This window comes from Canis lupus, chromosome 5, assembly GCF_048164855.1.
Source record: "Canis lupus baileyi chromosome 5, mCanLup2.hap1, whole genome shotgun sequence".
NCBI classification, from domain to species: Eukaryota; Metazoa; Chordata; class Mammalia; order Carnivora; family Canidae; genus Canis; species Canis lupus.
The window spans coordinates 21,743,764-21,761,543 of record NC_132842.1 but is presented as its reverse complement, the minus strand read 5'-3'; the positions used below and the strand labels follow the sequence as shown (position 1 = coordinate 21,761,543).

The 17,780-nt window shown below is 37.1% G+C and overlaps 1 protein-coding gene across 1 annotated transcript in view; it reads right to left on the bottom strand.

Moving 5' to 3' along the window:
- Positions 1 to 17,780, bottom strand: part of ITGA8 (integrin subunit alpha 8) — a 169,479-nt gene that overhangs the window by 36,983 nt on the left and 114,716 nt on the right. Inside the window, exons 23-25 of the mRNA XM_072825691.1 lie at positions 11,797 to 11,877; positions 2,585 to 2,690; positions 454 to 612 (exon numbers count right to left, since the gene is read on the bottom strand). Of these exons, the coding sequence (XP_072681792.1) occupies positions 454 to 612; positions 2,585 to 2,690; positions 11,797 to 11,877 (346 nt within the window). The remainder of the gene's footprint in view (positions 1 to 453; positions 613 to 2,584; positions 2,691 to 11,796; positions 11,878 to 17,780) is intronic.

The following is a 17,780-nucleotide window of genomic DNA, read 5'->3' as shown; positions in this document are numbered from 1 at the left end:
AGGCTAAATAAGTGACAGGTTACCATGAACAATGAAACCAGGAGAAATTTAAGTTTTCTAGGAGTGACATTTTAAGTTAGGTCTGGCATTTTCAAAAATATTTTATTTATTTGAGAGAGAGAGAGAGAGAGAGAGAGAGAGAGAGAGAGAGGTGGGGGAGGGGCAGAGGGAGACAGAGAAGCAGACTCCCCCCTGTGCAGGGGGACCAATGCGGGGGCTCAATCCCAGTACCCTGGGACCAGAGCCAAAGGCAGATACTTAACCAATTGAGCCACCCAGGCGCCCCTAGGTCTGGCATTTTAACCATAAAATTAAAAGAAAAAGCCTGATAGATTATCTCCAAAATAACTTATTCTTATAATTACTTTGCCTTAAAAAAATACAAGCCACAGTTTTAATTTTTTTCCTTACCATAAAAAATAAGCAAAACAACCAGTTAGACCAGGCTCCTACCTTTATATCCTGTGGGTTAATATCAGGATTTGTTTGACACCGTAGAGGTCCCAGAGTTTGGACATGAAAAATGTAGAGGAGAAATTCGTCCCGGGCAGAGAATGGCCAGCCCACTTCCAGAAGGGTGTCGCTGATGGTACTTGGTCCAATATTGTGCAGCTATAAACAAGGAACATGTCAAGTAATGGCACAACACAAAACAGGAAGATGAAATCAAACTCCATGTACTTCGTACCCATTCTAAAAGACAGGTATGTTTGGTTTTAATGCATCTGGGCTGTGATGGTGGCATTGGAAAATAGAATCCATGTAAGCAAGAGGAGCTCCAAAAGCAATAAGTGCTGATGCCCAGAGAAGACTCTTCATTCTGGGAACCTCTAAGGGCAGACTTCCTTAGCAAAGACCACATTAACCATGTCTGGTAATTGTGATGTTTACCTTAAATATATATTAATTTCATCGCAGTGCTAGAAATGCAATTTTAATTATATGCTTTCAAAACTAGTTATTCGTTCTTTACATTGAAATCTGCCTTCTTCCTGACTACTGACTTGCCAATTGCAACCATATGGGATGCACTTTCTTTCACCCCCTGGAAAAATAGTTATCCATCAAATGCCAAAGATGGCCCAGGCTCAGCACAGTTCACTTCAAGTACACATTTCAAAGCTGAGCTCCTTCTGTTTTAATCAGTGGATCTCCAAGAAAGAGAGGCCAAATCTCATAAAGAGATGAGCATTTTAAACACATGAATCTTGTACTCACAGGACACCAAAACAGCTTGGGAAAAATCACCAAATGTATTTAAATTTATTGTGGTTTTGAAAATTCACTTCAAAGCTGGCAGGATACTTTTGTCTTTTTTTCCTCCACAGTTCTGATAATTATAATGATCAATAAAACAATTTATAATTTGGTTTTGCTTATTAGGTGGCTCATTTAATTCAAATTATCAAAGCAACATGGCATCCACTGGTAACAGTATATTTTGAGACATGAGGATAGCACATAGGAAACATGTGATGATTGCTTTGTCACCACTGATTATTACCCTAAAATTTTATGATCCGTTTATGCTAAGATTAGAAGCAGGGCTGCCCTGAGAATGATTGAGTTTGAATATGTTTGAAACTTTGAAGTTTCACCACTCTTAAGCAGAGTGGTGCACACAAGGTTTAATAAATTATTCAACAGCATTTTTTTTCTAGCAAGGTTCTTAATCTGAGTGGCCTTGGGGACTCTGTTATCCTTTTGCTATCAAGAGAGCTTAGGGCAAAGCTTTGATCCAGCTTCGGATGGGGCTTCTGATTCTGAACCACAGGTTGGGCAGATGACAGAGGTTTTCATGTTGATGCTGTGCAGGAGTTGACACTTCTTTCCCCATATGTAAACAGCTCATCAGTTTTGAAATGACTTCATTGTTAACCTTCGAGTATGTTAGTCATGTCCCTTGTAGCTTCAGATGAAAGTCACAGTCAGAATTATTAGGTCAGTGGAGTGTGTTACATAGGAGAAGGACAGACAGCAGTACAGAAGAACGGGCCTCAAACAGAAGATGGCTTTTCATGAGCTGCTGGTTTGCTTCTGGGAAATATTTTACTAATCAACAGACTATTTCAAATCTCAGAATAAGTTAATTCCTCTGTGTGTGTGTGTGTGTGTGTTTGTGTTATATGTGTGTGGGTTTTTTGTACAATAGTGAATACTCCATAAATTTTTCTCTGTCTGGTACCTTCTGGTTGGTGACCTTTATTTTAAGAGATGTGTAGGTTTTAAGGATATTTGAAAATGTAGGAAGAAGCAGAAGCAAAATAAAGTCTAGGGAGCTAGTCATTTTTATGCTTAAGCTGTACATTAAAGATTAAAAAAGAGGAAATAAGGAACATTTAAAAGGGAATAGTAACAAGATAAAATATTCTCACTACATAATGACTCTCATCACTAGAAAGCAAGTGACTCATACTGTACTCCCCCCCCTCCCCACTGCAATATGATAGCATAACAGCACAAATCCAAGCAGTATATACAGCTTAGATCTTAGATTGGTGTCTTTTAAAATACTATGAAGAGTTTATTGGTAAAGAGCATAAGAATAAAGTCCTAACACAACTTTAAGATAGATAAAAGCTACCTCATAAATATGTTCCACCAGTGGACCAATTCCTTCCTCTTTGCGGGGCTCCTCTTCTGGCTCCCAGTTATGAATGGGCAAAACAATCTGCGGAGGGTGGGATACTCTGAAACATGGAATGTTTTGTTAATTGCTGATGATGACACAGTAAGGAATGGTTCACTAGTGTACAGGATGCTAACAGCAATGAGAAAAAGTGGCCTGCAATTTACTTGAACAGATATTGCCTATATGGAAAAAGGTATTAAAGCTGATGATCAGTAAAATAACTAAAGGAATAGCAAAGGATCTGAAACATCCACTGGAGGCTTTTAATACCTGGCCTCTAGCTCAGAGGTGGACTATTTTATAGCATTTCACCTCTTGAGCACTAGGAGGGAGAGCAGAGAGTCTTTCTGATTTGAGATGAATAATTTAACATATATACATATAAATGTACACATCTATCTATAGGTCCTGTGTAAGTGTAAGACTGTGTGTGTGTATAGGACTTACATTCCCTACCTTAAGCATGTCAAGAAATGGGACTTTTTTGTGGATAAAAGTCTAGAATTTTGTGTTGTGTTAAACATTGGGTTGTGAAGAAATGTAGTTTTGTATTAAATACTTCAGAGCAGAAAAGTGGTCACTTTATATTCCTACTTAGATTTCTTTGGTTTTCCCTTAATGCAGCCATACCTCCCCCAAGGCCAGGCCAAGAGCCAAAATAAAGCCTGATTGAGTTCTAGAGTTGTCTTCTAGATAACTCAAGGCTGAGAGACACTTAAATGATGTAATCATGTAAGTAGGATATTAACACATAGATATTTTTTGCCTGTAATTTACACCTAGTGAGCACTGGCTGAATGCAAGGCACTGCATGGCATTATTCTACATTAAAAGCTGGTTCCAAACCAAATTGTTATTTTTGTATAATCTTCAAAAGGATACTTCTCAAAAGAACAATGCTTTTTTTTTTTTCTAGCAATTTTTAGGTGAAAGTATCTTTAAAAGAATTCCTAGACCTTAGCTAAAAGTAACTTCAACAGAGAATCTCTCTCGGCAATCAGATGTCTCAAATGCCCCTTTAAGGGCATCAGTAATTAATGCAGCCTCTAGCAATGTCAAATACTATCTTTATTTTCGCCTCTGAGTAATCTCTTTCTCAAGGACGAAGCAAAATTTATTGGACTAAATACTGACCCAAGGGCAAGTAATTTAATTTCTATGTGTCCCTATTTTCTCATCTGGAAAATATGATAAACTCTTTGGATTGTATACCACAAATTATTGGAAAACATCTCAAATGATCTTGATCAAAGTTAATTTGGCTGCATTGTCTTCTGGGGGTGTGTGGAAGAAGTATATTTTTTAAATTGACAACCCACAGAAATGCTACTAAATTACAAAAACCTTTGCTTTCATCCTTAATGGGCAACTATTAAATTATAAGTGCAGGGCACAGGCTTGCTGGGCTGATACCTCAACATTCCCTATGCTTATATTGGTTTGTTGTTATGTCATGCTCCCCTTTCTGACTTGATTTGATTAAATCATGTTCAGATCAAACATCAGGAACCTGGTAAGAAGAAGAGTACAGAACATGGAAGGTTCTTTTCATTCAAATGAAGCCCAGGAAGTTTGGGCTTCTGGGGGTCTTCATGATCTAGTCACCCAAAGCTTTACTTTGCTCCTAGCTTGGCAATGAGAGTTGACTTCATCATGCTCCACAGCCAATGTGAGGCTCTAAGGAAAACTTTTTTTTTTGATAGAGAATAAATACAGAACAGAAGCTGAGCACATTTTCTCTGAAAAATTTGTTCTTATGGCCATCAATCCTGTAGGATTGACTGGTCATAAATGCTCCCATGCCACAGAATCATAAATATTTTGACCTTGACAGGTACTATGGAGACAGTGTATTCAATACTTCTCATTTTATCCATGAAGGGAAAATTGATGTTCAGAAAAGTAGGAGTTAATTGCAGGTGAAGACTTCAGCTCAGGTTAATTCAGTACTATTCTATTTCCAATATACAGTTGACTCTTGAAAAACATGGATTTAGACTGCACGGTCCAATATTTTCCCCATATATAAGATACAGCACTGTCATTATTTTTTCTCTTCCTTATGATCTTCTTATTAGCATTTTATTTTCTCTAGTTTACTTTATTGTAAGAATACAGCATATAATACATATATAAAATATCTATTAATCAACTGTTTCTGCTATCAGGAAGGCTTACTGTTAATAGTCCTGGGGGCGTCAAAAGTTGTATGCACAGGGGGTTGGTGCCCCTAACTCTGCCTTGTTCAGAACTCAACTGTATAATGTACCACAGGAGCCACCAAGTAGCAGCGATTTTAGTAAAGACAACTTAAAGAAACATTCTGCCCCATTTCTGTAAACAAAATCAAATAGAAACCTGTAAGAAACAATCTATTATCGGTCATGGCAAAATCATTCAAAAGGTATGGGCCACAAAATTCAGTTATCTACTAAGACTTTTTCAAATCTGGGGAAACCATGACAAAAAATGGCTCCATGGAGATTCCACATAAATAAGTGAAACATTGTTCACAGTTTTCAAAATTTTCATTTTTGTTTAGAAGGAAGGAAGAATATAATCAACTTTTAGCTGAGATAAAGAACCCTAACTGAATAGCATTCACATTCTAGGGTGGAGGATAAAACATTATTCCATGGAGCCCCCCACCCCAGTGATAAGAAGATTGAGGTATCAATGGTAATGCTAGATGTTAGGAAAGGATTAGGGAAGAAAGGAATTAGGTTTCTGGTAAGTTGAAGTGTATGCAATTGGAAGTTCAAGTCTGATGCTGTGCTAGTATGATATGAACCCTATTCTCATAATCCTGTTTTCAAACACTATTAGCCTCAAATAGACTTCTATTTAATGTATGGAACAATGTTGGCTCCACCTGCTATTACCAGTGTTTATACAGACCATGGTTGTTGATGATGGTAGTCTTTTTTTTTTTTTTAAGATTTATTTATTTATGAGAGAGAGAGAGAGGCAGAGAAACAGGCAAAGGGAGAAGTAGGCTCCCCACAGGGAGCCCAATGGGGGACTTGATCCAGGATCCCAGGATCACACCCTGAGCCCAGGCAGACGCTCAATCGCTGAGCCATCCAGGCATCCCGACTGTTTCTTAATCAAACTCACTCAATCCTGATTATATTACAGAGGACACAAATTTATTACTCTTTGTGAGCTAAGTACATGTGGTGCTACCTCTTGTGGCTAAATTTACTTCTTACCGACTTAATGCTAAATTAATCCTTTGAGCCAACAAATGACATGTAAATCTGCTGAAAGACAGTGTTGACACTATCTGGCTTTGAAATAGCAGAATAATTCTCAGTATTTTTTTCCCATTAAAGAAATAAATCCATTTGAGTTTATTTTTAAAATTACAAAACAACGCTAAACTAAAAAAGAACTGCTAGAGACAGTGTGTGATAAAATACATTGGAATAAACACAACTGGGGAAAAAAAAAGAGATTTCTGAAAACTGAGCATGGAAGATTTTCAACACAGTAGCTGTTTGTTCCCTGAAGAATTAAACATTAAAACTAATATTTTTGCTAAGTATTTGGAATAAAGAGCTTTACTTTGCAAAATGGCTAAAAAGAACTCTAACACTGTGTTAAGAATAAACTGTGGTCAGTTGTTGAACATTAATCTAGTGATTAAAAAAACTGCATTCATATGAGAAACCCAATTTTAATTACCTGATTTAATTATTGCTAAAATGAATAGGAAATTTCCTTCCTTTTTAAGTTAGAAATATTGGTATGATAAATGATGGCAGAAATTTATTTATAAATATTTATCTTATAAAATGGATATATAAGAAATAAATATATTACACCTTGCGGCATTGGATTGAGTTATGTCTTATGGAATAAAAACAGTACCCAATTTAAAATTTGCTTTGGCATTAAAAAAAAGTTTCAATTTATTTTTGGTCAGCAAAACAAAGATAAACTAAGCTTAACGAAGGAGACAAAACTTCATATACACTAGTTGTAAATGTTAAAAGATATAAAAATAAGTGTAAAAAAATTCTTATTTCTTCTCTGATTTTCTTTAGTGTTTTTCTCAATGAGAACAATGGGGGAATTGAGAAATGCACAAAAATGAAACATCTGGATTAGCTCCAAATTTCTATAAATCAAACAGCTCACTTCTCATGATTCAGCTCATGAGTTAAAGAAGAAATCACAAAGGAAATTAGAAAACATTGTGACTGAAACCCAACATATCAATATTTTGGTAGATGTTCAAGCAATTAGAGGGAAATTTATAGCACTAAATGCTTATGTAAGAAAAGAGTCGCCAGTCAATGATCTAATTTCTACATAGAGGAATTAGAAAAAGGGAAAATCTAACCTAAAGTGAACAGAAGAAAGGAAATAGTAATAACAAAAGCAGGAGCCAATGGAATAGAAAACAAAGCAACAAATAAAAGAGAAAAAGGGGCACCTGGGTGGCTCAGTCATTTGAGCTTCTGAGATCTCAGAGTCCTGAGATCAAGCCCCAAGATGGGCTCCATGCTCAGTGCAGACTCTGCTGGAGATTGTTTCTCCCTCTGCCCCTTCCCCCACTCTGTGCTCTCTTTCTCTCTCTGTCCTTCTAAATAATTAGTCTTGAGAGAGAGAGAGAGAGAAGGAGAAAAAAGAAAAGTCAATGAAATAAAAAAACTGGTTCTTTGAAAAGTTCACTAGACCCTAGGTAGAGTGATCAAGCAAAGAAAGGAGGGCAGTAGAAGATACAAATCAATACAGGGAATGGTGAGGCCCTACGTACATTAAAAGGAAAATGAGAGAATATCATGAATAAATTTATGCCATACATGTAAAAACTTGGATGAAACAGACAAAGTTCTTGAAAGACAAACTGAATGCTCCTCCCTTAAGATCAAGGTAGGATCTAAAAACAAGACAAAGATGTCTTTTTTGCACCAAGTCTACTCAATCTTGCCCTGACACTCCTTGTCTATGCAATAAGAGAAGAAAAAGAAATAAAGAAAAAAAGAAATAGAAGAAATAAAAGGTATGACTAAGTAGTAAACAATTTAACATTTCCCCAGAAGCCCTTAGCTTCTGGGAGGTAAAGCCTAAGCTCTAGAAATTTTATGCCTGAAAGAAATATCTTTGTTTTTTCTAAGGGTCATGGGTCATACTGGATATTCTATCAATATGATTTGGGGAGGGTTGCCCACATCAAAAAGATTAACAGTGTGAGTCAGGGTGGGAGCTTGATTACATCATATTGGACAACCTGGAGATTGACTGAGATCAAATCAGTGGTCAATCAATTAAATGCCGTTGTAGTGGATCCCCAATAACAACTGTGAACACTGAGCCTTTGGCAATTTCCTCAGTTGGGGATACTCCATGCATACTGTTATGTATCCATATGAGGAAAGTAACATGTCCTGGCTTCATGGAGGATGACAACAGAGGCTGTGTGTTTGGTACTGCCCCAGGCTCCAACTTATGCTCTTCTTCTCTTGGCTATTTTTAGTATTTATCCTTTTCCTGTAATGAACATAGTGACGAGTATAATAGCTTTCAGGGAGTTCTATGAGTCTTTGAATGAATTATCAAATGAATTATCAAACTGAGGGTGATTTTGGGAAGCACTCAAATCTACAATTGGTATCAGAAGTAAGGATAATCTCTTCTGGGTACTATTCCTTCTAACTCTGTAGTTAGCTAAACTCTTGCATATGCAGATTAAATTAGGAAAAAAATCAAACTTTTTACTCACAAGTGGCATGATAATGCTATAGAAAATTCTAGGAAATCAACAACCAAAAAGTTACTAGAATTTGTAAGCAAGTTTACTAAGATCTCAGGGTACACTGCTTGCATTTCAGGACTTAAACATGTGTATCAATGAAACAGAATGGAAGGTCCAGAGTGTCACAGATGAATAGAGGTGTCAAGTAATTCAATGGGGAAAGGATGGTCTTTCAGCCAATAGCAGAGCAACAACTAGATATTCTTATGCAGCAGTGAACTGTGGACCTTACCTCACCCCAGACACAAATATTAACTTAATCACAGACCAAAATGTAAAATTGCAAAACTTGTAGGAGAGAATGTAGGAGAAGGTCTTGTGACTCTGAGAAAAGTGAAGACTTTTTATTTTTTTTAATAAAGGACAAAAACAGTACAAACTATAAAATATTTGTTTATTTTTAAAAGCTTATTTATTTATTTTAGGGAGATTGAGAGAGCAGTCTATAAAATATTTAAAATTTGGATTTCATACAAACTAAAAAATTTTGCTTTTTGAACATCAGTGTTAAGAAAATAATAAGCCAAACTATAAACGGAGAGAAAATGTTTGCAGGACACATATATCTGATAAATGATTTTGTATCTGGAGTATATAAGGAACTTTTAAACTTGATAATAAGATAGATAACTCAATAATAAATGGGCAAAATTTTAAAAGACACATCAAAAAAACCCACTACGGGCAAATAAGTAGTGAAAAGATACTCAGTATCACTAGTCATTAGAAAATGCTGATTAGGGTCCCTGGGTGGCTCAGTCAGTTAAGCATTTTGTCTTTGACTCAGGTCTTAGGATGGAGACCCACATTGGGCTCCCTGCTCAGCGGGGAGTCTGCTTCTCCCTCTCCCTCTGTGTGCTCGCTCTCTCTCTCAAATAAACAAATCTTAAAAAAAAGAAAATTATAACTAAAACTCAATGAGATATTCTCACACACCACAATGGCTAAAAATGAACAAAAACAAACCTCAAGCCCATGCGTGCAAGTGCGTGACACAACTACAACTCACTATGCTGGTGGGAATGTGAAATGGAAATGGTACAGCCACTTTGAAACACAGCTCAGCAATTTCTTTTAAAGTCAAACATACCCTTGCCATTACAGCTCAACTCCATTTGTGAATAAAAAAAAAATCCCCACAAATGCCTATAGCAGGCTTATTATTAATAGCTCTAAACTGGAAACAACCCAAGTGTTCACCAACTTGTGAATGGAGCAGCAATTTGTGGGACTTCTGTACAGCAATAAAAAGAAACAGACCACTGATACATGTAAGAACATGGGTGTTTTTTTCACATGCATTATGCTAAGTGAGAGAAGCCAGACTCAAAAGGCTACATTCTGTATGAGTATATTTATATGACTTTTCTGGAAATGTAGTGATGGAAGATAGATCAAGGTTGACAGAGCCTGGGAGTGGGGGCTGGGTTAACCATAAAGGTGCACGAGAAGCTATGTGGGGTGATGGAACTGTTTTATATTGAACGTCCTTGTGGTGTCCTAATGCTTCAAACTGAACATCTAAAGACAGGGTGAGTTTTACTTTATATAATTTATACCTCAAAAAGCCTGACTTAAAAAAACACGCACCAAACCCCATAGACTATGAAAAGGTACTTGCAATGTGTGTAGCTGATAAAGGATTAGTGTCTCAAATTCTAGAATAGGAAAGAGTTGCTTCCTATGGATTAGTATGAAAAAAATTGTCCTTTAGTAGAAATATGGCCTAAAAATGAGCAGAAATTATTCAATTTGGGAAGAATGGAGTCAACATACACACACACAAAGCTACTCAGTGTCATTTAGGAAAGAGGGGATGTCAAATTGAACGTTGAGTTAGACAGTATTTCTCATCCATTAGATTGACTCAGATTGAAAAACTCGACCATTTTGTAAGTTAATAACATGTAAGAGTGAAAACTTACCTCCATGTCTTCTGGAACAGAAGTTTGGTATAATTATTTTGGAAAAAAAAAACCGGTTTGGTACTATTTAGCAAAGTCAAATAGTGTACAATGTCTGATCCTCAAATTCTGCCTCTAAGCAGGTACACTTCTGACATTCTTCCACACGTGTCCCAGGAGATATGTACAAGGAAGTTTGTAAAAAAGGAAAAAGAAAACCCTCAAATGCTCATCAAGAGTAGAATGGATGAGTAAGTATGGTGTATCTATACAATATTAAACTCTTCTGCAATTAAAAGAATGAACTATAAGCACACGTCCTAAAGTGGGTGAATGTCAAAAACATTCATTTGAATGAAAAAAAAATCACAGAAGCATAAACAAAAGATTTTGTGTAGATAAGGTTCAAAGAACTCTCTCATAGGCTACATGGCATGATTATTTATAAAGGTGCACCTGAAGACAGGCTGCTTGGACTTCCATTCTAGGCCCCCACTTCCTAGCTTCTAGCTTGGTAGTCTTCAGCCCCCTCCTTTTTTCTTCAGCCCCTTTTGCCAAAATTTCCTCACTTGTGCAGCAAGGATGCTGGTATTTATTAAGATGTGCTAATGGGTTGGGGTAGCACATGGAAGGATCAATACATGCTAGGAATTATTATTCTTCTCTAATCCATTAGGTGGAGCCTCACTGGTCCCAAGAGGGCAGGCAGGGCTCCCCTCATTGAGAACAGCAGGGAGCAGAAGTATGAAAATGCATGGAGACCAAGGCTCAGAGTGCAGTTGTCTCGAGTGACCATCGTGGAAGAGTGGGAAACACTCAGGACTATGGAAAAGGAAAGGGATCTGGGATTGCTGGAGCCCAAATGACCACTCAGTCTAGAATACCAGCTGACATTTTTAGCTAAGTCCTTAATTGCCCTGAAGAAATAGAATTATGATAAAATCAACAAAGTCCTCACTTGCATAAAAACTATGTACAGTACATTTCCCAAGATGGTGGTCATTCTAAGCCTTTCCTTTGATCACTCTCCTCCTGCCTCTCAACTGATTGTGTATTGGTACTTTCTTCAAAGAACAGGACACAAGGAAAAATGTAGATTTTTCATATCTAAGAGTTAGCCATTTGTTTAACTTTTCATTATGCCAAAATAATTACTGGAGAAGTGAGACTTTCGGCAATCATAGGTTTGTCTGTTTTATCTGGCTTCTTATCACAAGTTTCTATAGTCTGATTACCTGTCAGTGTGGGGAATAAAGGGATATCTCATTTTGATATCCTTTAAGTTGATACCAAATGTAGTTTGCTCTAGTTTTCAATGGAAGTCTAATGGTGGATAGAAAATAATGGAAATTTATAACTAAAGTGAATTGTGATCGCTAATGTGTTAGGAAAATTTCATATAGTTTTTACTAGTTTTTTTTTTCCAGAACTAAAGCTATTATAGTATTAGTATGGTATTATAGTATAACAACTACAATGTCTTGATTATTACTTACCCTCTTATTTCTACTTGAGCTACAGCAGTGATGTTGATTTGCAGGCTCACAAAATTGCTGTCTGGGTTGTCCTTGTTGGAACTACAACACAGTGACAATATGATTTGCATGTATTTTTCAGACATGATACAATATACAATCATAACATTCTATATATTGAACAACAAACGCTACCAATACAATCATTCAGAAAACAATGGCATATCCATTCTACAAAACTGTAACCATTTGAAAATGGAAATGCTAAGATTCTCTATGAGTGAAAGTAATGTAATGACTTTCCCTAAGAAGATATCTTATTTTGAAAACACAGCAGACTAGAAAAGCTTAAACACTTCTTTGTTTCAATGGCTCAACCAAGAAGGCAGTGAGCCGAGTTCATTTGCCAACCTCTTCCTTGGACACGTTTCTGAACTTCTCTATGCATCATGTTCATTGTCCATTAAATGGGAAAGGAAGTCACTCCTTCCTGATTCTCCATGCTCATAAAGAAGAGAACTTGGATAAATAATCCAAGAGCAGCACATAATGGAAAAAGCTTTTGCATTTGGCTCTGGAATTCATTATACCATACATTGTTTTGGCAGCAAATTTACCCTCCTTGTGGTTTATTCCTGAAGTAGTATTAAAATAAGTGTACATTTATTGCATGTTCACTGGCTGATGAGGGTGGGGGGGGGGGCTGGGAGTGAATTAGAAGCATTGCCAATGGTGGGAAGAAGCAAGACCCCAGGAATTTGGGCAGCTCACATCAAGGCAGTTAGGACATGACACAGACGTTATCAAGTGCATCAAGATCTCAAGATAGGAAGGGACACCTGGGTTGGCTCAGTGGTTGAGCGTCTGCCTTTGGCACTGGTCATGATCCTGGAGTCCCGGGATCGAGTCCTGCATCGGGATCCCTGCAGGGAGCCTGCTTCTCCCTCTGCCTATGTCTCTGCCTCTCTCTGCATCTCCATGAGTAAATAAATAAGCTCTTTAAAAAAAAAGAAAGATAGGAGGAAATGAGGTAACTGATAAATATTAAGGAGGTCATGTGATGTAATGAACACTGGGTATTATATTACATAAGAATGGTGAATCACTGACCTCTACCTCTGAAATCAATAATACATTGTATGTTAATTAATTGAATTTAAATTTTAAAAAAGATTCTCAAGATAGAAAGTGCATGTTTAATAATGTTTCTTTGAACAGTGGCAAAATTATTTTTAAATCTGCTGGTTCTTTTATCTCAAGCAAATGTAATTACATATGAAATTTAATATTTTTAAAAAGAGATTTATTTATTTGAGAGAGAGAGAGAGCATGCAGCAGGGCAGAGGGAGAGGGAAAGAGAAACTCAAGCAGACTCTGCTGAACTCCGAGCCAGAGGTGGGACTCTATCTCACAACCCTGTGATCATGACCAAGAGTTGGGTGCTTAAGAGACTCCACCACTCAGGTGCACCTACATATGAAATTTAATTTAAAAAAAATGCACCTGCGAAGCACCCAATCCTGTAAAGGAAAATGAAACATGGTCTCACAAGACGTTCAGCCAGTAGCTGAGCTTTGAATGCAAATGCCAGTTGCCTTTATAACCCTTTTGTGATTTCACTGGAGTCACCGTCATATTCCAAAGATTATGCAGCTTTCAGCAAGCAGATGTGGCCACACCACCCCTGATGGGTCATGTTTATATCCAGGTCTCATTTAGAAGAGAAAGCCTCCTCTTTTCATCATCGTCTTTCACGCAGATTCAATGGATAAGCTTTCACACTGCACTGGTGGTAATGGTATGTGTTCTGACTAGCTTTTGAAGCTTTCCAAATGTGGGGGCTAGAGAGGAGATGATAAGAGTCTGCTTTCAAAGCAGGAGACAGAAATGTTCCCACAATGCTTTTGAAAAGTCTCGGCTGATTGTATATACTGATAAGGCCACTTAAACTGCAAACACACATAAAAGATATAAACAGGCCAATGTCAGGCTCATTTCCTGTAATGGGGCATCACTGCTAGCCTTGTGATGAGCCTAGGGGGACTTGTTCATCCCTGGAAACCCCAGTTTCCAGGCCGCTTTATTATCATCACATCTGGGGAAAATCAGACAACGAAAAGGTTTTTTTTTTTTTTTTTTAAATAATAAATTTATTTTTTATTGGTGTTCAATTTACCAACATACAGAATAACACCCAGTGCTCATCCCGTCAGGTGCCCCCCTCGGTGTCCGTCACCCATTCACCCCCATCCCCTGCCCTCCTCCCCTTCCACTACCCCTAGTTCGTTTCCCAGAGTTAGGAGTCTTTATGTTCTGTCTCCCTTTCTGATATTTCCCACACATTTCTTCTCCCTTCCCTTATATTCCCTTTCACTATTATTTAATACCCACCATTTGCTTCAACGTGGATGGAACTGGCGGGTATTATGCTGAGTGAAGTAAGTCAATTGGAGAAGGACAAACATTGTATGTTCTCATTCATTTGGGGAATATAACTAAAAGGTTTTTGTTGTGTGTTTTTTTTTTTAAATTACTGAATTACTAACCAGCAAGAGTCATTAAGTAATTCTACTTGTTGCATACTGTGTAGTTCCAAATGCATTATGGGAAACTCTGTAGTTTAGAAATTGAAATCTCATTGTTTCACACCTTACCCAGACTTGGTTCAATTTTCTAGTTCTCACTGCTCTGCAGCAGTAGATATAAAAATTACAAACAAAAACAAGTTTCAGTTTAGCTGTCCCACAATTTCATTGCATTTTGTTTCCATGTGGTTAAAATGACACAATTGACTTTACTCACAACACCCTGAAAATGTATATAGATGTTAGGCACTGAAATCGTCTTTGGACAGAAGTCTCATCTGAAGCTTGCAGAGGCTATTTGACAGTGAGAGCAATGGCAGACGTGGAGACTAGATCGGGTTCACAAACAAAATCGTCCTCTGTCACACAGCCTTGCCATGACACTTGGTACTGCAATCAACCACTGGTATCAACAACATCTCCTGGTAAGAAAGGCACCAGGCTTGATATACAACTTAGATGCTTCCTTGACCTCTTTCCTGGAAGGAAACCTCCCTTGCTAATACCACTGCTATGTTCAAACAAGTCATCCATCACTGGCTTGGACACTGAGCTATTTATATCATTGGTGCTAGTTCTACGCAGGAATGAAGGATTTCCTCTCCACGACTACACCCTATGTCATGCACAAGGATAAACATGTTTTTTACTTATCACTTCAATGCTTTTTTCTTTTTCCTTACTGTTTCCCAGTTTGAGTTTTCTAACATTCCCTCTGCGCCTTCTGTGGTCTTTGGCACATCAGCAAATACAGTGTTCATCTCACCATTGCCAAGGAAGCAATTTCAGTGACATCATGAGGACCTATTTGTATGTGGGAATTGCTATCTGAGAACCACTTCACACAGGGAAGAGAATGTTTACATGTCACACAAAGCCACGGCATGAAGAGACCATTTAATGCAAACATTTGGTAACATGAAATATTTTAAGTTTATTAATATATAAGGTCTCATTTCTCTGTTGGGTTCTGTTTGTGGAAAGGGGCATTAAATGTGGATAACAGAGGTCAATGTGGTCAAAAGCTTAAGAATTTAGACTTCAGAGCACTTGGTTTAATTTATCTTTGTTTTAACACATTTAAATTGAATGCAAACTAGCCACTAAATACTTATTTATGTCTTTGGAGTTGGCCAGGCAAAGCATGTAGATTAATGCTTACCTCAGTGTTAAGTATTCTCAAACAGATAGAAAGATAAAGTATTCTCTTTATCTCTGAAATGTCTGGTTTTGGAATTTGATGCTTTATGTATGTTCCTGGATGCTCTCTAGTTCTACATTTCTGCCTTTTTATATTTTTTTCAGGTTAATGTTAAAACAGTCATGAGTTGCTATAGCATGTAAGGATGGAATATAATCATGGTCCATTCTTTTAGATGAAGGGGGATGTTGAATTGTGACCATTTCCATTTTCCATCAAATTTAATACTTCATTGCTGAGTTCACTATTTGAATGATGATCTCCAGGATGGATTTGGAGAAGGCATTTAGGACATCATTTGTTATCCTTTGCTCCTTGGAATGAACTACTAGTTACACTCATTCTATTACCTGTAACTGCAATCAAAAGTAAGAAGGATGTGTCAAGGAATTTGCTTTGCATCTTTGCACCAGATTTTCTTTCTAAATAAAGGCTTTAAATTTCATGACAGATATATCTTCATGCCATTGCAGGACCAATGTCACAGACAGTGATGGTGAGAAAAAGGAAACTTTAGGCCACTGTCTGAAGTGATGGTGGTCCTCACTGGAGTGCTTTACTTTTTTCTTTTCTTTTCTTTTTTTTTTTTTTTTTGAAAACTTACAAATATTTCTCAAATGAAAATATTTAGGACTACCTGAAACTTCTGGAAAATACACATTTATAGAGATACAAAGAAGTGATTTAATAAGCTTTTGGTAAAATGATATTATAGAATTCATTCTGTCTGCATCTTACCCCTAATAGGGTAAACATTTTTTAAATCTCTAGCAGAAAATATTAAGTTAAACTTTTAAAAAAGACCTAATTACGATCAGAATAAGACCTAAGGTAAGTTAGAAAATCTTCCTTATTAGAAATCTATCATAAAATTTAGGGGGTGTGGCTTGTGATATGGGTTGTAGATTAAATTTTTTTTTTTAATTTTTAACGATTTATTTATTTTAGAGAATGCATGAGTGGGAGGGGCAGAGGGAGAGGGAGAGATAATCCCAAGCAGACTCCATGCTGAGTGTGGAGCCCAACTCAGGGCTTGATCTCATGACCCTGAGATCAGGACCTGAGCCAAAACGAAGATAGTTGCCTAACTGACTATGCCATCCAGGCACTTCTAGGTTGTACATTTAAAAAATCTGCTATATTCTTAATAGAGTTTATATATTTTTTAAAAACCCTAAACGTTGAGTCAAAGTAGCTGTTAAGAAGTAATCCATTGCACAAAGTCAGCACTCTCCAATCACTTCTTATAGGACAGAAGGTAAGTTTAGAGATTAAGCCACACTGCACACTAGGATTTGAGAACCAAATTGTAGAGACTGACTTCAGAGTTGTGTTATAGTTAGAATAAGGGTTCATCACACTGAGCATATGCTATTTATACCAATGTTGTTCAAACTTTTAAAATTGCAGACTATAAAAAAATATATATACATTTCACAGGGTGTCTTACTATACACATTTATATTTATCTAATTGAATTGTTTCACGAACAGGAAGGACTCTGATACATTCCATTCTATTCAATCTCCTTTTTCTTTTAATACTGGCCTGCAGTCATTAAATTGATCCCATTACTGGCTAATGGCCTGAAGTCCACAGTTGGGCTTTCATGTACACTGTTCCCCACAAGTCTTCCCACTCACTAAGTATTATTTTCAGCCATGGAGTATTAAACAGAATAGACAGGGAAGTAGTAATTACACTTTTATCTGAAAAGGGTCTTAGAAAAAAGTGGCAGCTACTTACATGCTTTGGCTTGTAGTTACCAGAAAAGGCCCTGAATGAAGGCTCTGAATCAATATATGATCACACCAGCTTCCTGCCATAGTGCTCACAGTGAAATTGTCAGAGACTCATTATTTCTTGAATAGTTGGATTTCAAGATTGCGAATGCATAATCCATTTTGTTTTTTGCAAAAATTTTTATCCTCAGGGATTAGCTGACCACCAGCTGAGAGCAAGGTGGGAATGTAGTATAGGTGTTGGTGAGAGTGGGAGAAGGGAAGTGAATCAGAATGAGGACAAATGGACGTAAATGGGGGTGGGAGGGTACCCAGAACAAAATTTCACTAAAATAACTTGGCTCATATAATGGGTCTCTTTTCTAAAACAAAACAAAACAAAACTGAAATAACGAGAACAAAGGAAAAATGATCTGTGAAAGTCTGAGTTCTAATTTCAGGAGACCTTTAAAGGTTAAGGAGCTTGGAGAGTGGCCA